We start from the raw sequence: 25,398 nt of genomic DNA on the forward strand, positions 1-25,398 counted from the left end.
ATCATTATAAATGGAGGAGGGTAAAGCTTTGCCATTTCTGGTTTGAATGAAAGGTGATCTACATTCTTTACTATTCTGATATTTAAAGTTTTTAATTTATTGAGCACTGCTCTTTGATACACTCCCTGGAAAAGCGCTTTGGAAGCGCAGCATTTTGAGATTTTCATTAATAATAAATTACGCAATATTAAATTGAGTCATCCTTTGGCAGTGGCATAATTTCACATCTTTTACATGGGTAACATGAACCTAAGTTTGATTCTTACAAAGAAATAATATTGCTATAAAATCCAAGGTTAGAGTCTTAAAAATTGTCTTCCCGTTTTTAACCAATTAGAGAGTATAAGTAATTGTAAGGAAAAATGATATGTTCTGATGACAGACTATCTGATTTTTGCCTGCACATAATTCTGGGAGCAACGTTGTACTTCAATTGCAGACCCATTCAAAACCAGACCCCAAAAGTGTTGAGTCTGAATTAATAGTTAAATGTTCCTGAAGTCTAAAACTTTTCGGAGTTTTTCCACAAGAAGCTAATTGTTTTGGGATTTCTGTACAATTTTTATGGACCCTTTTCTTTTTTTTTTCTTTTCTTTTTAAAGGAACCTGTTCTATCCCAGTGGGGAGGCATGACATTGTGTTACAGGCATTTCTTCGCAACTGATAGACTTTAAAGTAATCAAATACCACACGAACCATTTTTGTGGAAATGTAAGGCGCCTGAGTTGTACTTCTACACAATATATTAAGCTGATATCTAGCAGTAGCAAATGGTCAAATTTCTGTTGTTCAGAAAAGCAGCTGACATTCTGAGTTTTAAGGTTTTACTTTGTCTTGAAGAGGCAGCCCAGCCACGGGTTGCTTGTGGGTGATATGTGATACTGTGCTTGTGAAGCACTCTGTTAAGTCAGCAGAATATTAGCTAGACCAGTCTAGTTTCTGAGGGGCCTTTGGTGTCAGGGAGACACTGAGAGAAATTAGCTTGTTTCAGTATCATGAGGTGTTTGCTCCACATGCTGCTAGGATGAAAGGAAAGGAGGTCTCCTAACTAGTTATACAATGGACTGATTGTTAAAGCAACACTGTAGGTTGCTGTTGCTTCTTCCTGTTGGCTTTCTTACCCTCTAGGTCTTTTGCTGTAATAATTGTAATTTGCTTTTCTTATTACTCTTTAGAAGTGCACACACTTTTGGCCACAGGCTTTGTTTCTCAACTGCACTCAAACACAATTACTCTTTTCTCATCCCACCTCTCCTTTAGTCAATCAATTTTTTAAAGTGTGTAATCCTTTCAAATATGTATGAAAAAATATTCACAGACTAGATGATATTGGCGATCAAATCTTTTTGATCCCTGAAAAAAATATATTTAGAACAGCTTACTGGTCTGGATAGCATATTTACTGGCCCACCAACTAATTGCTTTTGCAGCTATCATTTCACTTTTTTTTTACCCTTCTTTATCTCATAAGCCAGGAGACAGAGATACTGTTTTATAGCATTGGAATACTGAAATTGTATTTTGTGAGATGTCAGATCTTAAAACTGTCAAGCCTCTCCAGGGATGAAATACTGGCTTTACTGAAGTCAGTGGGGCTAGACTTTTACCCTCTGGTGTTTATTCTAGAAGTGCTTGTTTGAGTGCTGGCCCAGGACTGAATATAGAAGACCTTGGACCTCAGACCAATTTTCAATTAGTGATTATAAAATAGTTGGTATTTTAAACATTTCATTTCGCTCTCTGTGTGTCTGCATATGTATAGGTTTTTAGCAATTGATGGAACACACTTGGGGAGGTAATTATTTCATATAGGAAGACTTGTGAGATAATAAGATTTCCTTTTTTAAAAAAAAGAAATTCAAAAGGACTTTAAGAATCGTAGGACAGGTCCGTTCTAGACAATTTCTCCCCAGTTTATTTTTTCCCAGTCCTTGGAAATAGTCTTTGAGTAAATTAAGTCTTTGAGTATTCCATTTATATGGATTCACATGCAATTGTAGACTGCTCTGATACCTTCAGAATGAGCACTAGATAAAAACAGAAGATGCGTTTTGAGATCTGAAGTTTGGAACTCAAGGTTACCTCATCTACTTTGTCTCTCAAGTGTATTTAAGACATTCTCCATGTTCCATTTCAAGCCATCTCTTGACACACCCACTGTGTCAAAGGCTCTGTCAAAGGAGTTGGAAAGATAGCTTTGTTAGAATATTTCTTCTCATTGCTGATGCCCCCATCATATTGACTGAAGGTACAAATTAGTTATCTAAAGCCTTGTGGAACAGGAAGTAATCAATCAGGCAGCAGTACAGACGAAAAAACCCCCCAAAACCCCCAGCAAATACTGTACTACCTAGGGGCTTTGGCCCTGGGGCTCAGGGCTTCAGCCATTGTGCGGGGTGGCTACAGCTGCAGGAGGCGGGGTCAGGGCAGAGGGAGGGCTTCGGGGCTTCTGACCCTCAGGAGCACTGAGGCTGAAACCGGGAGCGAAGCCTTGGGGCTGAAGCCCCAAACTCCAGCACTCCCCCCGGTTCTAAAGCCCTAAGCCCCTGACGCCCCCTCCCCTAATCGGCTGCTGCCCCAGCCTCCCCTTGGCTGGAGTCTGTAACCTTTTGTTCAGAGTTCCGGAACATTTCAGAGTTCTGGGCAACCTCCATTCCCAAGGTGTCCGTAACTATGAAGTTCTACTGTACTTGCATCTCTCGAAAGTTCACAGGATAAATGATCAAATACGATTAATAAGGCATCTCCCACAGGATATTATACATAGATGTTAATTTATATGCATCTTTATAATGTTTAAAACATATTAGTAACTGACTGTTCTATTCTTGCAGTCACCTAGCATTTGAATGGAATGCGATTTATAATCTAGAAGGAATACTTTTAACAACTAATGCAAATCAACCAAATTTGGACCCTTAATCTAGACAATTTGTAAATCTACCATGTGAGAGCAGAGACTTTTAGCAAGTTTTTGAATTATCTAGTTCATTTTGTCTTCCGGGCTTCCCACCTAAATTTTAAATAGGAGTTAGCTAATTTCTAAATCCCAAAGATTCTCTGTTTCTCCAATGGCAGAATTTGTAGCAATATGTTCCTCTAGCCCTTTCTATGCAAAGAAGACAAAACCTCCAAGACTCCTACAGATTACCACAAATTTTTTGCTCACTGCCTGAAGGCCTCATTAATTTTAACACCATTTATAGTCGACATCTGGCAAGTAACAGATGCTACTTGTCTTTTATAATCTGCAAATTAAGAAAACAGTATCTAAATTCAGTCTGCCCATGTTTGGGGCATAGCGCTAAGGGTAAAAACAAGGAAAACAGCAGTCCCTCCCAATGTTCTGCGAATGGTTAGACCACATTTGCTCTTGTCTAACTGTAAGAGAAGTCCTTTCGTGTTACTAATATGTGAATTGAAATTAGTGAGTTTGTTTACTTGTAGGAAATATTTGGATCAAAAAATTTAGTGCACTGTAGAGTCTCTGCTGTATAATATGTTACTATATTCTTACTCTTAACACTTACCTACATCAGGCCTCCAACACTGTATGGCTTTTTAAAAAAAAATAACACGAGTCAATATAGAAATGAAAATAGAGCATGAGTCTGCTATAATATGAATTTTCCATTCCTTCCCAATATTTGCAGGGGAAAAAATTAAACTTTATTTTCTCAGAAGTGCTGAGCAGCTCCTTCTGACTTCAGTACCATTTAAAACCAGTCTTTGGTGTTTAAAATAAAAGAATTGAGGGAAAAAGGGACTTAATTTTTGGTCTCTTCTGGTAAGAGAAGCCTGAATAGCTCAACAGGCCTTTTGGTTTCTTTAAATGTGTAAAGCACACTTTCCATTTGAAGCATCAAGAATAGACCCATTTTGAAAACAGGCCTGCACAGACTGGTCCATGCCTAACGGTGAGTACAAGTGTTGTAGTGTGCTGACAGCATGAGGATCATTATTTTGAAGGGGAAATTAAGAAAAATATATAAATGTAGGGTTCCTGCAATCCTTAGTAATGTAATCTGTCCCACTGTGTATTGTGTTCAGTGTGATCATTACATTATCAGGAAGATACTGACAAATTTCAGGAACTTCAAAGAGGAGTGCTGGAGGGATTGATAGCGACAAAAGACCAAGGGGTACATTTTCAAAAGGGTCTCTTAAAAACAAATAGATAATTTTTAAATAAAATCTAAACTACAAGGAGAAAAAATGCACTGTGATGAATCTTCTGGAGTGAGCAGGGAACGAGAAAAGATGACTTAGTGGGCCAAATCTAGTCCTAGCATAAACAGGCACATCTTCAGTGAAGGCAGTGAGTTTACACCAGGATTGAATTTCACACAGTAGTTATTTCTCTAACTTGTATGATTTTGCAGTGCCTGGGCTTTCAGCTAAAGCCTGTGTCACTCTTGCTACCATTTAGTTTGACAGACATGGATATTATTACAGCACTATGTTTGCATAAATATTTACTATTGAAAGAGATTATTTTTTGAATAAGCCATGTATTAACTAAACACTTTTGTTCTTGGCCTTTAGAGATTTCCAGTTGTATGTAAACAAACAAGGAAGATAATGCTGATGCCTTTTTTTTAAATCCACAAGCAAATTTTGGATCAGACAGTTTCTTCCCTCCTCTCTCTCCTACCCTTTTGAAATTCATTAAAAAACAGCACACTCTGTGTGTGTGTGTGTGTGTGTGTGTGTATATCTGACAAAATCATGTGAGATCCAAATTTATCTGTTATATTTCCAGAACTAAACAAATCTGTGGTTTTATGGTCACTTTACTTTCTCTATAGGATAGAGAATTGTTAAAGGTGACCAGCAAAGGATTTCGTAAAATTGGGTGTATCCATTTATTTAGGGGGGTGGGAGAAGGGGTTGGTTTTTTATTTGTTTCTGTTTGGGGTTTTTATTTGTTTGGGGTTTTTTTTGTTTTGTTTTGTTTTTGTTTTTTTGTTTGCTTCCTATGATGTATGAAGTGGCCCGGAAAAGTTTTTTTTTTTTTAAAAAAAGTTTTGATTCCCCCTCCCCCTCCGTTTTTTCAACCTTAAAAATGTAATGAATGTACTGTCTGGTCTTGCCTGGCTTTATTGGAGGACCACTGGAAAATATGGGAGATTTATTTTGAGCTCCTGGAACTTTAACTGAAGGTCGATGAAGTTGGATCTTTAACAGAAGCTATCTTTAGTCACAGTGTTAATTAGCTATTGGAATGAAATAGATGTGAACAAACCCAAAAAAAGAGTTGTAGTCACTCTGACTAAAAACGTCTTCCCCTCTGACCAGCTCAACTTTCACTTGTTTACTTCTTGTGGTGGTTTTCACAAGCTCTCCAGGCATCGTAGATTCTTCCAGTCTAGATGGGACTTGAATTTCAAATGCAGAAAAATAGTAATCATCCTTTAAAGCAGCAGCAGCAACAACAAACTTCTCAAGTCTTTTTTAATGTCATAAAATTCCTTTCAACATCACTTTTAAAAATATATTCATGATCCTTGTAGCACAGAAAGCATATTTTTAGTAGATACACCTTAACACCTTTTTCATCACTGTATCTAATGTGGGGGTTAGAAAAGTTGTTCCAATTTTCCCTTGATCATAGAATCATAGAATATCAGGGTTGGAAGGGACCCCAGAAGGTCATCTAGTCCAACCCCCTGCTCAAAGCAGGACCAATTCCCAGTTAAATCATCCCAGCCAGGGCTTTGTCAAGCCTGACCTTAAAAACCTCTAAGGAAGGAGATTCTACCACCTCCCTAGGTAACGCATTCCAGTGTTTCACCACCCTCTTAGTGAAAAAGTTTTTCCTAATATCCAATCTAAACCTCCCCCACTGCAACTTGAGACCATTACTCCTCGTTCTGTCATCTGCTACCATTGAGAACAGTCTAGAACCATCCTCTTTGGAACCCCCTTTCAGGTAGTTGAAAGCAGCTATCAAATCCCCCCTCATTCTTCTCTTCTGCAGGCTAAACAATCCCAGCTCCCTCAGCCTCTCCTCATAACTCATGTGTTCCAGTCCCCTAATCATTTTTGTTGCCCTTCGCTGGACTCTCTCCAATTTATCCACATCCTTCTTGAAGTGTGGGGCCCAAAACTGGACACAGTACTCCAGATGAGGCCTCACCAATGTCGAATAGAGGGGAACGATCACGTCCCTCGATCTGCTCGCTATGCCCCTACTTATACAACCCAAAATGCCATTGGCCTTCTTGGCAACAAGGGCACACTGCTGACTCATATCCAGCTTCTCGTCCACTGTCACCCCTAGGTCCTTTTCTGCAGAACTGCTGCCTAGCCATTCGGTCCCTAGTCTGTAGCTGTGCATTGGGTTCTTCCGTCCTAAGTGCAGGACCCTGCACTTATCCTTATTGAACCTCATCAGATTCCTTTTGGCCCAATCTTCCAATTGGTCTAGGTCCTTCTGTATCCTATCCCTCCCCTCCAGCGTATCTACCACTCCTCCCAGTTTAGTATCATCCGCAAATTTGCTGAGAGTGCAATCCACACCATCCTCCAGATCATTTATGAAGATATTGAATAAAACTGGCCCCAGGACCGATCCTTGGGGCACTCCACTTGATACCGGCTGCCAACTAGACATGGAGCCATGGATCACTACCCGTTGAGCCCGACAATCTAGCCAGCTTTCTACCCACCTTATAGTGCATTCATCCATCCAGCTCATTGAACTTTATCATAGAACTATCATAGAAGTCTGTCAGGAACTGAATCTTCCCTCCTCACCAAGAGGCGTGGCACACTGAGCTATTGCACAGCATGGCCATAATAATGACTACATGAGTGATAGTAGCAGCCACACCCTACCCCCCGTACATACATGCATCTTAGTGCTCAGAGAATTTCTCTAGTTAATGAAAGCACATGCAACAGTCTTCTACTTTCCAGACTCACCTACAATAGCCTTCCCAAATCCCAACATGGGCCCACGAAAAAAGCCACCATGTAGCATAGTTCTTTTGGGTATTGTGGATGGCGTGGAGTCTCCACAAAGTGCCTCTGCTCTTTATATTTCCTGCTGTAATTTTGATCTTCTGTAGCCACCCTTTAGGGTCCTCAAGATTTGAGCCTAAGGTTGGAGACTGAATTTTCATGCTTGAAGTATTTAATTTTCCTACAGTATATGTAATTATTGAATGTAAACAAAAGCACCATTGTGGTACATAGCATGTGTGCTCATTGCCATATGACTGTGGGGTAGTTGAAAAAGAGCAATATTTGTGTTGGGCAATCAGAAGTACATTAATGACAGACCTTCGAGGTTCGTTTTTTAATATTTAAAAAACTAACCTTGAGGGCAGATGGTCACAAATTTCAGTCATTCTAGGGCTTTTTTTTTTTTTGGCCTATTTTTCATCTTTGATAATTTCAATATTAATAGGACAGGCATTAATTTCAGATTAGTGGTAGGCAATTCTTTTTCACAATTATTTTCTCTCTTGGTTTCTTGTTGTAAGGCTTACTTGTGTAAATAAAAGATCAAGATAAAACAAGTTAAAAACCTCAAGCTTTCAAAAATCATAAATACACAGGTTCAAAGCTGCAGAATCAGATTGTTTTGCCAGTTTTGAAGAAATTACCCAGAAACACAGCTGAAAGGGACGAACAGCTGCCAAATATACACAGAAAAATCTTTCTTTATATAACTTGTGTGTAGGCCAAATATAATCGTGGTTTTGTGGAAATATCTCTGGGCTTGCATCATATTCATCTCTCTTTGTGGTTATCACCAGTCCTGTACTGGAAAATTAGTTCATTCGTTGTTCATTTTTTGTGGGATTGGATTAATTTAAATTTTCACAACTGCAATTTTAAGAGTATTAATTTTATATCTTATAATTTGTGCAGAGCAGTCTTGTGAAGTATCACTGATGATCAGTTAATGTTCTTTGTTCAGGTTCTAGTGGGCAGGTGTCCACATTGTAACTGGAACCTTTGTTGATGGTGTCAGCATAGGGGCCAAGGAAGGAACATTTTTGACTGAATTATTCTTGCCTCAGGCCTAAAGTTGATTATCTCCAGGTGAGCCCTGAGACAGTGGTGCAGCAGTGTAAGGAAGCTTCTCAGCAATTTCCAGTGCTGTCAGTTTGACACCCTTAGAAAAGCACTGTTATCATGCTGAAAGAAAAAATGATGACTTTGTTAGTCAGAAAGTTGAGTATCTCCAGTTTTATGGAAGGTTTTCTTCGTTTTTATCTTAATGCTTTTAGGCAAAGTTATTTCCTTTATCTATGGTTACTCAATTCAAATGGAACATCTGTTTTTTTAGTAAAATGCAGTTTCATGGTTTCCCTCAAGCACAGTGAAATGAAAGATACTAGTTCAGGATTTCAGCGTGATTTCAGGCTGACTGTATTGAAACAAACTTTCCTACATCTCAGTTGTTTGCTATAGCAAGCACAATAAACTGCCTCTAAAGTTCTGATGGTCATTTTTTTTTCAAGTCTTAAGTAAGTTCAGATGTATCCCTGTCAGGTCAAATTAAAATAATTTAGTCCAAGTAATTATCACTAAAATTTGGTTTGTTTCAGAGAGCCTTTAGCATTAAGATGCTTTGGATAGTGTTAAACACATTCCACATATAATAATGGAAATATTAATTTAATGGACAGGCTACCTATTAAGATTTAAACTTTCATACTAAATTATTTGTTGTGTCCTTAGTCTATTTTACAGTGGGCATGTGGTCACCTTACAAAAACCACCACTGCAGTAGACTTCCAGTGTATTAGCATATATGTGCAGCTGAAATATCTTTCACTGCTTCATCTCCTGACTTGCGCCTAAAGCAGGTTGCGCTGCTAATCAGAAAGGAAATGTGTAGTATGTGGACTCTTGACAAAATTGTTAGATGTATAGCTCAGAGAGAAGAGAAGTTAATATATTATACAAAAAGACACCGAGTCATGCTGATAAGAATAATAAGTATAAAATATATAAATATAAAAAATATATAAATTGCGTTGTTTGATCATGTAGCATGTAATCGTGTTCTTAAAGTCTGTCGGTGCATATAAATAACGGAACAGAGCTAAAGTTATGAACACAAACCTGAACTTTATAATTGCATGGCTTTTTAGTGCTTAATTGTGCAGTCTTAACACACTATTACATGCAGGTTTTTTAAGAATGTTAGATTAAAATGAAGTTTAACTGGAGCTATTTGAAAATCAGGTTCATTTACTTGTTTCTGAGCCACAGAGATTAGCTCCGCATGGCACATGGAATGTTTGTATAGGTTCCTTGAATGTGTTTGTCAGTACAGGGGAAACATTATTCACAATATAATTGGACAATTTGTATGTATTTTATTAGTAATATTTAGCAAGCTAAATGTAACATAATATGTTAAAACTTTGGAATTGTATATTAAGTTAATTTTGGCGTCAGCCGTTTGTGAAATCCACTCAACCTATATGGACTATCAAGTAATGTTGGCCTCAGATTTTACACTCTTCAGAGTAAATTTGTATGTTTTAGCAAAGAACCTCCTGATTACATCAGCATGTCTTTGGATGTCAGCTTTCCATATTGTCTGCCATATATTCATTTTATCACTTAAAAGTATTTTAACCAAGAGTTTTAAGAAATATTCATATTTCTATATAATTTTTCTAAAAAACATTTTCTTCCCTAGTTCTTATTCTAATCCTGAAAAGGATTTATGTAGAATTAAACGCAAAAAACTGTATGCTGAAAAAAATTAATGTTGCAAAGTCAAGCACTCAGAAGTTAAGAAATGGCAAAAGTAAGATTTCTTGTGCAACCTTAATTCAGCCCCTGGTGTTTATGCATTATGATATAGTCTTAAATTACATGATCACATACTATTTTTCAGCAGCGCCTCTGCCTTACTGAGTGCACAGAATAGCCCTGCTCTGGGGATGAATGAGTTCCTGTGTGATGGTCATCAAGTCACTTAAACCAAGCTTTTCTAAAGTGATCATTGATTGTGTTCTTCATTTTCCGAGTGCCCAACTTAACACATTTGCCAAAATGTTAAGCACTCAGAGCTGCAGCTGAAGTCAATGGGAGCTGTACTTCTTTCTACCTATCAAGTGCTGTATGATGCCAAGTACTTGGAGAAATCAGATCCTAGGTGTTTCAAGTTGGGCACCTGGAATTGGTGGATACTTAACCTTAATCTCTCCGTTCCTCAGTCCCCTCCCCTCGGCATTCAAATCCGACAGCTTCCTTCCTCAGTGGTGCCTAGGTACTAGCAAGGAGCAGGAGGATGTCATTGAGAGCACAAGAGAGACAGACCCTCTCATTTCCAGTGCTCAGCCCCACCCTGGAACATCTGGTAGAACCCATTCCAGGGAAAGTCCAACTTCACCCTGCTAACCCAGGACTGGATGGAGTATGCTTATTTGGTCTGTGTCTGATGCACGGTCTGTTCAGCACGAAGAAGTGTAAAAAGTTTGAGCCTGGTCAGTGAGGACAGACTCTGGAGATTTTAGCTGCTAAAATCAAAGTCTCTACTGAGCATGTGCGAATTGCAATTTTTCAAAGGCATATAACTTGGCCAAATTTGGCTGGATTTTTAATGGCAATTGCAGGAGGCACATTATGCAAGTCCACCCTGTAATGGGTTGGACCCCCCCTTTTGAGATGCCACCTGATGTACTGGGGTTTCACTGAGCCTGCCTGCTCCACCAACCTGGGCTCCCTCTCCCTGTTTTGCTGAATCAAGCTTTCCTGCAGCACACACACACAGGTAGGGATGCACCAGCTGTAGAATCACAGAGAGTCTGCAGATAACTCGCTATGGGAATTACCCAGCACTCAAGTGCAGCTCCCCTCTGGAAAGTACACCCAAAATAATATTGTCTTGCGCTGTAGAGAAATATATACAATGTAAACTCAAAATTGGCCCCCTCCCTCAATATGGAGGAAGATATGCACAACTTCTTGCCCTCCCCAGTTATAAATTGCACAAACTGGGTTTTATAATAAACAAAAACAAGTTTATTAACTACAAAAGGCAGATTTTAAGGGGTAGCACACAGAACAAAGCAGATTACTAAGCAAATAAAACAAAACACGCATACTAAGCTTAAGATCTTAAAGAGACTGGTTTCAAGAAGTAATTTCTCACCCTAAATGTTGCTTTGGGACAGCGTGCAGAAATTCTTGAAGGTTAGCTACCCTGCTTGCAACTTAAATCTTCAAACACCATATTCACAGACCAAATCCGTTTTCCAGCCTGAGCTGAACTCCTCCTTGCGCCCCCCCCCCCCGTTTTTTTTATTTCTCAGAACTTTCCAGCTGTCATCTTGGGTGGGGATTCAGTGAGGAGTGTACCCAGATCAACTTACTGCCCAGCCTTAAATAGAATTTACATAAGGCGGGAACCCTTTGTTTCCCAGTCTTGACCTCTCCCTCCTTTTAGTGGAAAATCATTAAGTTCAAGATGGTGTTTAGTACCAGGTGACATGACCACCTGACTTTGTAGTGTCAAAGCAATGTCCTAGCTTCTCAGGAAGGAAAGTGATTGATTATCCTCAAAGTCTTATTGTTTCTTTCTAATGGCCCATCAAGGCTGATGGCCTGCTATCTGATGAGTGTTTCCCAAGTACACAGACAGCTGTAATTGTTATATAGTCAATATTCCTAATTTTAGATACAGAAATGATACATGCATACAAATTGGATAATCACGTTGGGTAAATCATAACTTTTCCAATGATACCTCACATGACCAGTCTTGCATAAAACATATCTTAGTTATGCCATATTCATATCATAACAGTATTTCTATGAAGAATATGGAGTGTAACGGCACACACCCCAGTGCCAAAGTCGAAGTCCCTGCTAAGGGGGCACCAGAACTGTTCCAATAAAGAGTCACCATAACTTTTTAACATGGGCAAAATGTATTCTTGTCTATCCTCTTTCTTGGAAACGAAAACCATTTTTTCAGAAATTTTCCAGAAAAAAATTTAGGCTGAGGCAGACACCCAGCATGGAAAATTTCAGCCTAAGTGTTAAAGATTGTCAGAATTACAAAACAACTGAATAAAGGACTTTATGTAAATTGTCAGGGAATCTTAATAGTTGGCGATACTAGCTCCGCCTAAAGTATTCCAACCTAAAAACTCTCATTTTTATCTGGAACCTACATAGCTCTTTAGAAAGCACATATACCGTTTGGCTTTTGAACTGTCAATTTTTTTGTTCTTAAAAACTTAGATGTCTATCTTGGTTCATTGGTATGTTTTATTTCTCATTACTTCAATAAAAATCGAGGTTTTTCATGCAACTGCATTTAGTGCACCATCACAGTATCGAAATCCTTAAGTGGGGAATATATTATAGCTGAGCTAATGCCTTGGTTGATCGTTCTTTCCACCCTGGCCAGAAGGTCATATGTTCAAGTCCCACCTCAAATGTACTTCAGTCCTGGGTGTTTTTTGTATGACTTAAAGCAGTGGTTCCTAAACTTTTTAGTAATGGGCTTGTCTACACTGGCAAGTTTCGTCGATGAAACTAATGTCAACATGGAAAAATCGACAAAGCCAAAGTCGTCAAAGCGTGTCTACATTTGCTCCCTCTGTCAACAGATTGTGCCCACATTCGGGGCACCATTGTTGACAGCGAGAGCAATGGACTGTGGGTATGTATCCCACAGTGCCTGACAACACCATCATCGCTAGGTGTTGCGGGAATGTGGAAACGGAGTGCAGCGCATCCTGGGATGTGCAAAGTGTACCCTCATGCACCACTTTTTGTCCCAGCCCTCCAATGGTTTCTGGCTTCCTTTTGTGCAGGTTTTCCAACTGTCATTCTTTTGTAGTGTGTGCCAGCATCTGCAGTGAGAGAGGATGGATCCTGCACTTCTCTCCTATGTGCTGTTAACTGTCGTGACAACATCGCACATAGCAGCACAGTTACTCTCAGAGTTACTCGCAAGTTACTGACAGAGGATGAATCGCAGGCACTCGAGTGTGATACGGACAGCAGCAACTTATCAGTGCTTTATGCATTCACAGAGCAGCTACATATGGTAGACCGTTGCTTTTGAGCTAGGGAAGTAAGCACTGATTGGTGGGATTGCATTGTCATGCAGGTGTGGGATTAAGACCAGTGGGTACATAACTTTACGATGCGTAAAGCAACCTTCCTGGAGCTGTCCCCCGACCTGCGGCACAAGGGCACCATATTGAGAGCTGCCCTTTTGGTAGAGAAGCGTGTTGCAATTGCTGTATGGAAGCTGGTGAATCCAGACTGCTACCGGTCAGTTGCAAATCAATTTGGAGTAGGAAAGTCCACTGTTGGGGCTGTATTACTCCAAGTGTGCAGGGCAATAAATCGCATCCTGCTGCGGAGGACTGAGACTCTGGGAAATGTGCATGAAATAGTGGATGGCTTTGCAGAGATGGGTTTCCCTGTGGCAAGGTAATTGATAGCACACGCATTCCAATTTTAGCACCAGACCACCTTGCCTCTGAATACATCAATAGGAAGGGATACTTCTCCATGTTGTTGCAGGCGCTTGTGAATCACTGGTGGCATTTCATGGACATCAGTGCAGGCTGGTCTGGAAAGGTGCATAACGCACACATCTTCAGGAACAGTGGCCTGTACAGAAAGCCGCAGGCAGGGACTTTCTTTCCAGACCACAAGATCACAGTGGGGGGCGTGGAAATGCCCATAGTAATCCTGGGAGACCCGGCTTACCACTTACAGCCCTGGCTCATGAAACCTTACACCAGACTCCTGGACAGCAGCAAAGAGCTTTTTAATAGGCTGAGCAGGTGCCACATGGTAGTCGAATGTGCCTTTGGCCATTTGAAAGGTCGCTGGAGGTGTCTCAATGGCAGGCTAGACCTTACCAAGAATAATATTCCCGTGGTCATAGCCGTGTGCTGCACTTTGCATAATCTGTGTGAATCTAAGGGTGAAATGTTTGCTCAGGTGTGAAGCACTGAGGCAGAGCACTTGGCTGCACAGTTTGAACAGCCAGATGCTAGGGCTGTCAGAGGAGCCCAGAGGGCTGCTATTAACATCAGAGAGGCTTTGAGGAACCACTTTGACAATGAGGGGCAGTAACACATGTCTGCTTTGGAGTTGCTTCCCTGGTGCATCCATGTACAATTTTGGGGCCCAAGATCCATGCAACAAAATGCTCTAGAACCTGTTCCCGTGAGTGAATTGTTTGCTATATGCTTTTGTAGAACACAGAATAAAAATGTTGTACCATTAAATACCTTAGCATTTATTTATTGTTAAAAAGGGTAAAATCTCACAACTGTGTATAGCTCCAGCTATCATTGTGCAAGCTGTGAGTGGGGGTGGAGTGATGGGGAAACTCAGGAGTGCTGTGAAGTGAAAAGGAATGTGTGGGCATAGGGGTGGGGGTTGGCAAAGAATTGTGCATCTGCATGTGCTGCAGTGGAGGTCGACCACGGATCTGCTCAGTCTGCAGCTGTATCAAAGACTTGAGCATCTCTGTCTGATCCTCCATCACTTTTATCATCCGCTCTGTCGCTTGCCTAGCAAACACAGCATTCTCTTTTCTGTCCTGCCTTTTGGCTTCCCAGCACTCTTTGCATTCCCTGGTCTGTCTCTCATCGCATTGCAGCACGTCGTCTTTGCTGCGCCTTGGTTCTTCCTTATCTGGCAAAGTTGGTCTGTGTGGTGTGTTCCTCAAGGTCTGTGCTGAATAGAAGAGGGATTGTTACATTCCAGCAAATGATTGAAACATTTTAGTAACAAGGGCCTTTTTCTAGTAGAAGTCACTTTCTCTCTGAGACTCTAGGCAGGCACACAACTCTGCGAGCAGCCCCAATCATGATGAGTGTCGGGAGTGGAGGGAAGGCGGTTGTGCGTACGGACAAAACGGTCACGGCTTGCAGGGCAGCTTTGCTGGGAACTCATTCTAAAATTATCACACACTTTTTCACAGGCAGCCAACCTGCTGGCTGACATCTCACTGCTGCCAGGAAAGCGAGGGCACAACTGTTGCATGCTTGCATCTTTCACTCCAGTCTATATGCAGCTCAGCTTTGTGCCACTTTGGTCCCAGCTCCGGTGATTGCCAAATGGCATGGTACAGTTTCCTACAGTGGGAGAACTAACAAGGCTGCAATCCCTTGGAATCTGTAGCAGAGGATTAACAAGTAGCTCTTGGAAACTTTCCAGAGACTCTCTCTGGAGAATTCTCTGCAGGTCTCAAGGTCCATGAACACCCTGCTTGGCCATGCAGATTAACTACAAAGGGCAGTGTCCAGATCACAGAAAACACTATCTGCCTCCCACTTCTCGATTCCCTACACAAGCCACAGCAACTTCCCTGGCGTCTCATCTGCTTCCTGCTCCCCGTTGAGCAATTCTGGAGTGGAGAAAAGTTCCTGGCTGCCTGCCCCACTGGGAGCACCACATCCTCTTCTAGTTCGACTTCTTCATCCAGAATTTCAGCCTCTGGGTTACCCGCTCTTTCTGCTGCCTCTGATGTATCCACCGGGCTATCGGCGATGGAGGTGGGTCACCACTGAAGATAGCATTCAGCTCCCTATAGAAGCGGCAGGTCTTAGGTACAGTACCAGAGCGATGGTTCGCCTCCCACGCCTTATGGTACGCCTGCCTCAGCTCCTTTATCTTCGCTCTGCACTGCTGCGTGTCCTGATCACACATGTCCTTTCACACAAGCCTCGAGACATTTGCCTGTATGTGTCCCGATTCCTATGGGTCACTCGCAGTTGTGACTGAACAGACTCCTCTTCCCATATACTGATCAGATCCAACAACTCAGCCATGGTCCAAGCAGGGGCGCGTTTGGTGCAATAGTCAGCCATGCTCACCTGGGAAGCCACCTGAGAAGCTCCTTTGGGAAGCCAGCAAGCAGGAAATGAGATTTAAAATTCCTGGGGCTTGCAAGGTGGGGGGCGGGTTGGCTGCAGGGCAGCGGTGTTCAAACTGCTGACCAGAGCGGCAGCATGGGAATTGTAGGACACTTTCTGGAGGCCAGTAAAATCGGGGGAAAAAAGCTTTGGTGTCTACACTGGCTGACTGTTGACAATAAAGGGAGGGGAAAAGACAAAAGCCTCTCGCAGGGGTGGAAGTTTTTTGTCGCCAAAACTGGGCGTGGGTTTTTTCTTTTTTTCAAAAAAAGTCACAGTGCACTATGTACGCTATCGCTGTTTTGTCACCAAAGGCAGTTTTTGGCGACAGAATTTGCCAGTGTAGACGAGCCCTAAGGCGACGCACCAACCACAAGTTGTCTGTTTTTGCAACCCACTTAGAACTTTTTTATGTGACCCACTGGTAGGTTATGGCCCACCATTAGGGAACCACTGACTTAAAGCTTCTTTAGAGTTCGAGATAGAAGTCCGTTTTCTTGAAAGACTTTAGTGCAAAGATTTCTAAAGCTGTGGTCTGTGGTGATTTTAAGAGACCTGGCTTGGATACACGATATGGGCTCCACATTTTTCCTGCTGAGAGAAATAGAACTGATCGGACAAGGAAACGAAGAATAAAAAGATGATGTGGTTAACTCTTTTATTCAGAAAGAACAAAGCAGTTATGCTGAAAACAGCTATGAACACACAAATAATTTCCTGATATTACTTTTCCACATTAGCAATTCTGAAGTTGCTGCAGGGATCATATGATCATGATTGATTAGGGAGGTGGTCCAGACAGTCACAAATAGGAGTAAAGGTGTCAACACTGGAAAAAGGTTGATAAAATCTCTACTAGGAGATAGCCTTTTTGTCTTGACTAGCATACCCTCCCCATCTCCAGCCCTCACCTTAGTAAAACAGATTCTAATATATAAAGGATAAATTCTTCCCTCAGATGTCCAGAGTGCAACATTTATTGGATTCACTGGAGTCCATGGTGAATCTGAGGTCATAATAGGTGTCCAAAGCTGTATGTGAACTATTGTTATGCAGTAATAGCTACTTTGGCTTGCCTAAAGTCACTTCAGTTAGCATTATTTAACTCTGCTTTGTAAAATACTTTGAGATACCTGGAATATGAAAGGCATATTCTTAAATCAAATTCTACTCTTTTACCAAAAGCATTCTTCTCCCTGAAAAAAGGTCTCTTCTTAAAATGACAGTGGAGTTCCTCCCCTATGATCATCGCCTTGGAAGTTAAATGTAATAGGTAAAATGGTTGTAAATTACATGCAATGAGGTGGACTGTGTTAACACAGTTGCTGCTTTGTGTGTGTAAAATACAGAAATGGGTGTCTTGCACTCTAGTCCCCCAGAAGTGGGGATTCGGAGGAAATCCTGTTCTCCAAAAAGAGAGGAGGCAAGTAGTTGGGCAGAGTAAAGGAAACAACGTCTTCTCTTCTGCCTTATAGCCCTGGATCTACTGCTTTCACAAATTTTCAGAATAACACAGATGTCATCAGTAGTTATCTTATTATGTATTATTTGTATATCCATAGTGTCATGACCAGAACCCCTACCCCAAAGAGCTTGCAATCTAAGTATGAGATGAGAGGCAACAGATGGAGATGGGAATACAAGGCAACAGTGAAACAACGCTGCTTGGCATGATAGGCAGTGGTATTAGCACACCAGTGGCCGAGACATTGTCAAGTTTATTGTACACATTATTGCAAAGGAGAGTTTTAAGAAGGGATTTAAAGGAGAATAATGAGGTAGATTTGTGGATGTTTATAGGGAAAGCCTCATAAATATATTATTTCCAAATATATGAATATTAGCTGATATTAGCAGTATTGGACAAACTAATACTATGCAGAAGTAAGTTTATTTTCAGTGTGCTTTGAAAAGAGGTTAGGAACTTCCGAGTCAATTACAGTTTTTCAACCTAGATTTGCTTGAATTGTAAGTCTCCTGCTGACAGTTGTAATCATGGATGTTTCTAATAATAGCTCTTTACAAAATGTTTCTTTCCAAATAGATCACTTATATTTTAGAAAATAATACTGACTTTGGTCTTTTTGTACTGTATTAAAGAGTTATAAAAGCCTTTATTTTTAAACCCTTCAAAATGAGGTATAAATACTAGTTTTAAGATTTTGTGCATTTACAGAAAATCTTATCATGTCTCTATTTACATGAACCAAGCATTACTACTCAGTCTTTCTTCACTGACCAGAGTGGTATGCCTGTAGCATTTCAATCCCAAGGCTTTGTGTGTCATGAAACTTTAATCTTTCTAAACAAACAGCGTTGATAAGAAGTGATACATTTGAGTGGAGACAGTATCTCATTGGGAAGCTTATTCCATTAGCTCTTTGTTTTACTCAGTTCACTTAAAGTGTTAGTCCAAAACGTGACAGGTCTCCATTCCAAAGCAGTCAAGGATCCTTAAGTGGTGATGTCATCCCTGAGAGTGGATAAAGATCCTCTGAACTGATGTGCTGAGACTAATAACAATGTGATAGAGGTTAAAATTTAAACAGCCCTTATTTTGTTTTGTTTGGTTTTCACACAGCAAAGTAAATGATTTCCTTATCTGATCAAAATAGTTTTCTAATAGCTTGTGCCTTGCTGCATTTTCTTGCATCTAGAAGGAACATACTAATTCTTTTCACCTCAAGAGAGATTAATTATTTGTATCCTGTAATATATCTATCATGTGTCCATATCTTGACAAGGTGTACTTTACCTTTAAAGGTCACAATTGTTTTGTGTCAGGTGTGATGGGTGACAGCTAAATACAGAACCAAAAAGCAAATAAAGATATGTCCTAAACCTCCTAGACCACTCTGAAAATTTCAGCCATAATATCTTGGTACTTTTATTTACTTTTTTTGTTAACCACATCATTATTTACTTTTCATACTTTGGCCAGAACATACAACTACACATATTGTTGATTTGTTGCTCGAAGCTACTAATATAAATAGTTATAATACTCTAGAAATAGGAAAGACCTTAGTTAATCTAATCTATTCCTATCAGTGCAGGTTTGCTCCGTATTGCACATTTGCTAGTGATTTGTTCAGACTAGTTATAAACGTACAAGTGATTTGGGCTTCCAGCATTTTTCTTAACCCTATTCCATGGTCTGTATAGTAGGGCAGTTATGTTAATCCAGTGTTTCTTTTGAACTCACAGGTTGGTAACCACTATAGAGATACTATCTCTAATGATAATTAAAATTTACTTTCACAATGTGAACAATTCGCCAAACCAATCTGAACATAGCCTATGTAAAAAATGAGGTTGTAGTTACGCTTTTATGTGGACTGTATTCTTAATATGTAACTTTAAAATCAAAATGATCCAATCCCAAAAGAAAACGACCTTCGTTTGTATCCTTTTTAAACATTCTCCCTTCCCTATTTTCTGTACGGTTCTCTTTGTAGCATGGTCAGCCTTCTGAGTTCAGCAGGTTGAAAAATCTATTTTATTTTCCACCAAGCATTTTTGAAGAAAACAGGATTTTTTGTTTTCATCAAAAACTTTTGTTGTCTTGATTCTGTTTTGGTTGAAAAGCTGAAAACCAAAAAAAAAAAAAAAAAAAATCCATTTTAAAAGCAGCTAAAAATGTGTAGGACTTTCGGCTAGCAATTCTGGACAGGATTGATTTCAGTGGGACAAGAGTAAGGCCACTGGTAAGCAGTTTTGAAATCTCACCTTTATGCCAAATATTAAAAATCCGGGTTGTATTTGTTATGCATGATGTCACAGTTGCTAGGCCAATGTGCACCTCTTTCCCCTTTCTGGACTCTCTGTATGCATGCCCTCAGGTCTGATGCCTCTTACCTTTAACTAACCTGGGGTAGAATTCCCCAGGTTTACCACTCTTATTGTCTCATTGTTTCCTAGTACTCTCCCTTCTGTCTATCCATCTATTGTCTCCCCTCTTATGCTTAAATTGTAAGCTCTTTGAGGCAGGAACAGTCTTTTAGTTTTGTGTTTTTACAGCACCTAACACAAGGGGAGCGGGGGCTTTGTCCATGCCTGGGGTGCCTAAAGTTGCAATAATACAAATAAATAATAATAACTCTTAGACCATGTACTGAAATACCTTGTGCATCAACCATTCTTACTCTGCAAGTCCGACTGAGTTTGTACATCTGCAGTTCTTTGAGCATCTGTGATCAGTGGTACACAGTGATCATACAGTCTTTTTTTAATACAAAAGCGTTTTTTGTTTTTCAGTTGGAACAAAGCATTTACAGAAGAAGGATTTTAACACACATGCCTACCTTACCCACAGGTTTACTATACCATGATGGTAAACTAGGCAGACCTAATTTCTTCAGACTCCCCCAGTAGGTCTCATGTATCTCAGTCTAGTTCCCCCAAACAACTCCTCCAATCTCTTGAGGGTATTTTTCTTTTTAAATGTGCCACAGTTCTTTTCATATCTTGTACTTCCAAGAGTCTTAACAAATCTCAAGTGTTTTGTGAGAAGTGGCTTGTCTTGAGCCATCCGTTCCTATCCTGCTTGTTTTTCCCATGGCTCCCTAATTAAACCAGTATATTAATAAAATAAATATCCCAATAACCCGTTCAACATAAAGTATAGTATTCATAAAGTATTACAGAGCAGCTCTGCTACAGTCAGAGATGACATTCAAGATACAGTGCATTTCAAAAGGTATCAGTATGTCTTATTTTGCATAAGAAGTTGGGTTATCTTTTACAAATTTTTTTTCTGATTTTTGCACAAGTAAATTCTTAAATAGTTTTGTATGTGGTAAATATAACAGTAATGCTTTTGCACTGTGGTCTACTCTTTTGTTTGCCTTCCTAGTCTTGCTCCTTAGACTTCATCAATTTGGGAATGGTCCCCAATTTCAGGAGCCAGTGGCCAGCCACCAGTGCAAATCTCTAGTAAAAAGGCCAGTATAAGCCACAGTTTACGTTGATGTAGCTTACTCAGGTTTCAAGCAGGGGTCAGTTGTACCAGAGCAAAGATAGCTTATAGTGGTTTTTCCTACCTTCATCAAATGTTTGCATTAGTGCAGCTGCACCAATAGGTGACCTCTGATGGTTGTAGGGTAACCAGACAGCAAGTGTGAAAAATCAGGACAGGGGGTGGAGGGTAATAGGAGCCTATATAAGAAAAAGACCCCAAAATTGGGACATCTGGTCACCCTAGGTGGTTGAAATCTGTAGTATAAACAAGACCTCAGAGTAGAAGGCAGAGAGTGAGGGAAGTGACTGTTCTGTTGTTAAAAGGAGTACTTGTGGCACCTTAGAGACTAACAAATTTATTTGAGCATAAGCTTTCGTGAGCTACAGCTCACTTCATCGGATGCATTCAGTGGAAAATACAGTGGGGAGATTTATATACATAGAGAACATGAAACAATGGGTGTTACCATACACACTGTAACAAGAGTGATCACTTAAGGTGAGATATTACCAGCAGGAGAGCGGGGGAAGAGAGGGGGACCTTTTGTAGTGTTGTGTCTTCACATAACCTCCTGTTTGGACATTTCCTGTCCAATCCCTGGGTACCACATTTCAATTTAGGGGCCAGATCTTACAGACAGTACCATGTATATCCTTACTCCCAACTGTAGTTATTTTAATGTCAGTGGGACTATGCACAGGAGAAAAGATATGGACAAGAACGGTTTGCTGAATAGGGCTCTTTACCATCAGAACTGAACTTTGAGCCCTTGCTTTCAGCTAGGAAATAAAATGAGGATGTGTTACATTAATATAATCCAGTGGGCTGAGAAAAACTGCTTAATCTAGATGTTACCCAGTCTAATAGGGTTGAGAGCTTAGACTGTGTCCTTATATTTTCTTTTCGTTTGGTAACCATTCAGATTTTAAGTGATATTACGTGATAGGCAAAAAGTCAATCTTTGTAGTTAATAAATTTGTTTGTTTATTCTACCTGAAGCAGTGTGTTTGGTTTGAAGTATGTCAGAGACTCCCCTTGGATAACAAGTCTGGTACATGTCAAGTTCTTTGTTAAATTGACAAACTCATATAAGCTTGCAGCGTCCAGCGGGCATAACTGGACATTGCAAGACGGAGGTTCCTAGGGTTGTGTCTGGGACCAGAGATATTAGCTAGTATCATTTGGTTACACAATCGAAGGAGCACCTTACATGCCAGAGGCTGTGCGTGAACAGCCTAGGAGTGGGGGTTCTCACAGCAGAGCAGGTAAGGCTGGCTCCCAGAGTCAAGGATTGGCATGACCTAGCAGATCACTGGTCCGGATAACACCAGAGGGGAATGTCACACCATGACCTAAGTGACATATACTAGTCCTGTAGAGTTTATAAATTATAACACATTTCCTGACCTTGCTGACTGGAGTGGTTTGAAAAAATCATACCAAATAATTTGAAAATTAACCATAAAACTTCCTAAAGGCATAATTCTTCATGAATTAACCAAATTTACATTTTGTAGACTGTTTTTGAGAGATGACTATTCAAAATGATTTAGAGAGCATTTTGAAAAGGAAAATACCAATAATTTTTCAAATTCTTATCTCAAACAGTTTATCTTTTTTCTGTCAAATTCCATCTTCCCTCTGGTCCCCCAAAATCTTCCTCTGCAAGATGATCACATCACAAATAAGAATGGTCGGGCAAAATGGCCTTGTTTTAATGAAGTTAGGTGCTGGAGGGAACAAAAACAGTCATACAATGGAAACCAATTACCGACTTAACTAAGGAGTAGCTGCTCTGTATCCATAATGCAAATAGTTGTTAATATATTGAGTATTGTTGTTTAGAATATCTGAAATAAGCTATCTTTATAGACTTTGCAGTGGTTTAAACATAATGATTACATGTTTAAGGTATTTTCATGATGGCTATGTAACTACTATAATCCTTTTATTCCCATTTTATCTGATAAATTGGAATTAGTTATGTACTCCCGTCATCAAAATTTTGTGTACTAAAATATGTATCAAAAATGACACTTTCATAATCACCTTATGGGTGCACATAAATGTCACCTGTAAATCTGCAATGTCCTGTTGAAATCTGTTAGGCAGGCAAAACATCTGAAGCCCCTGTATCTTTATAGGTTTCACACAGATTTACATCAAAATTGGCCACACTAAATAAATTAAAACTCACATCTGGGTTGGGAGTTGGCTATTGTAATTGCTTCATGCTGTAACTTAGCATGCAAAGCTATAAACCTCTCATACTGTGATTTTGATAGAAACACTGACAGGTTTTGACTGCATTGCCAGATGCCAATATAATACACACTCACTCTGTGCCTTTTTAGTTTTTTACTTGATTTTTTTATACTCTAATATGCATCAGCAAAGAGGTAAGTTTGATCTGAGATAACAGATTTGGTAACTTGATTCCTCTGGTTCATATTGTGCTGTGAAAAGAAGCAGCTCACTTCCCTGTACATCATTTCTTTACCAGATGAAGAACAGAAAAAACTGAACATCCATTGACTCAGTCCTTGGTGATCATGAAGGTCCAGTGTTTGTTTTTCATTTCATGAGCAAAAAGAGGAAGTGTATGCAGGTCATAGGTCAGGTGCAGGATCTGTTTATGAAGAAGTTTTTCCTTCATAGCATCTGCTGTGCTATTTTTAAACATTTGGATTTTCTGTTACTTCCAGGCAGGTTTTCCCCAAGTAGTACCATTTCCAGATACAGTGTATCCAGTTGGCCAAAAAATGAAGCCTTCTGAGCTGTAGAAGCAGCTTAATGCTGCAGATGCTGATTCCACGATGCATTGGCTTTTCTAGAGATGCAGTAGCTCCCTTGTTCAGGCCAAGGTGGTGGTGTGAGAACAGACCAACTCTGGGCCTGGCCTCAAGTCTACCAGTCTTGTGTATAAAAAAAAAAAAAGTATAAGTGAGTTGTGGCAGTGAAGGCTCAAGGAAAGAATTGTTCTGCTCATACTTGGTTGCTGGTCTGTCGTAAATGGGAGCACACGCTCATCCTACACATTCAAATTTAATTTCCTACACTTAAAATTGAGAACTTCAAGTTTAAGAGGTTTGCTTCTGAAATCCTTAGTTATTAAGGGTGTGCATTATTAATGTATCCTGTGCTTCAGATATGTTTCCAATTTCAAAATTTCAATGAGCATTTGTTGTAAAACCAGTAAAAACGGTTGCATTTATCTATATAACCTTTGTCATTTTTTACTATGTCAGGTTGTCATTGGAACAGCTATAACTAGTGAGTTATAAACAATGTCCGTGTGTGCTGGGCGGTTTGCTCCTCATATTTATAATTTGAAGGCAGCAGGCATGAACCAGCTATACTGTACCTGGCAGCCAAAACTAAATGTGCATTTACAACAGCTATTTTACATAAGTACAACTGTTATTCATTTGTCTCCTCAGTGGTTTTTCTGTTTTTTTTTATCACTAAATGTTGGGCTAATTCCCTTCATCCTCTCCAACAGGACTCAATGTTTTAGGTTAAGACCTTGTGACTCACTGACAGGTTACATCGAGTATTTCATGTTGCAAAGTCAAATCACCACAGAATAACTTCGCATTAATGGAAAAAGTTAGAATATCAGAGGAAAAAGTCCTCATCCTTTTTCTAGCATGTATCACTGTGTTTTAAAACCTGCCTTTCTTAACTTGTATCTAGTATACATAGTTCATTCAAAAAATAAAAAGGGAAATCAGTGTGTATTGAGGCCAAAAAATATGATCTCCCCACCCCAAACTGAATCTTTTCATATCCAAATTGCATAAAGGTAGCTTAGCAAATATCTTGTAAGAACAGTGAGAACTTTTTAAAGACTCTTGTTGCCACATCCTTGTTGTAATCAGAGTATTTTTTTTCTAGTATTGCTTTGACAGGGTAAGGTAATTTTTATTCGATTTTGTTAAAATATACTGTACTTTATTATGGTAACTTTTCCTCTTTTATACATGCAAACTTCTGTTTTCCGTGCTTATTAGGAATAGGAGGTTTGCAAGAGTTCGTACTGAAGTCAGCAACTTTATCAACATCACCAGCTTGCCCACCATTTACACCTCTCAACTTTGAAGCTACCCCTATTGTGCGAGTTGCTGTTGAACCAAAACATCCAAGTAAGAGTTTAGTTTTTTTCTTTTATAAGTGAAACTCATTTTTGAATAATAGCTTTATAAGTGAAGTTTTGACATGGTGGTCTTTGAGTATTAACTTTTTCCTTAAGCAGGAAGGGAAGTATCATGTTTTTCAGTATAAAATGTGGTGTTATTCATGGCTCCAGTCCTACAGGAGGCATTGATACTGATATACATTTCTGGAAACGACTGTAATAAATAATAAAAACAATCATATGCATATATATTACATGTGCATACATACTGCCATAAGCTTTCCTTGGAGGGAAGGCCTTCTCTTGAGCTCACAGATATTTCTGAACTGTAAATTTTGTCTTTTTCAAATAGCAGTTTATTTACATTCCAAGAGAAAATACCCTTGTACAAGGGTTTTCGTGCCATTAACTTCTCATTTGCAAAA

The 25,398-nt window shown here is 39.7% G+C and overlaps 1 protein-coding gene across 6 annotated transcripts in view; it reads left to right on the plus strand.

Moving 5' to 3' along the window:
• The window catches only part of EFL1 (elongation factor like GTPase 1), a 155,480-nt gene that overhangs the window by 85,535 nt on the left and 44,547 nt on the right, over window positions 1–25,398 (plus strand). For all 6 annotated transcript variants that reach the window (XM_073304081.2, XM_073304079.2, XM_073304078.2 and 3 more), the window contains one exon: window positions 24,849–24,980. In XM_073304081.2, coding sequence (XP_073160182.1) covers window positions 24,849–24,980 — 132 coding nt within the window. The remainder of the gene's footprint in view (window positions 1–24,848; window positions 24,981–25,398) is intronic.

The sequence above is a fragment of the Lepidochelys kempii genome, chromosome 10 (genome assembly GCF_965140285.1).
Source record: "Lepidochelys kempii isolate rLepKem1 chromosome 10, rLepKem1.hap1, whole genome shotgun sequence".
Lineage (NCBI taxonomy): Eukaryota > Metazoa > Chordata > Testudines > Cheloniidae > Lepidochelys > Lepidochelys kempii.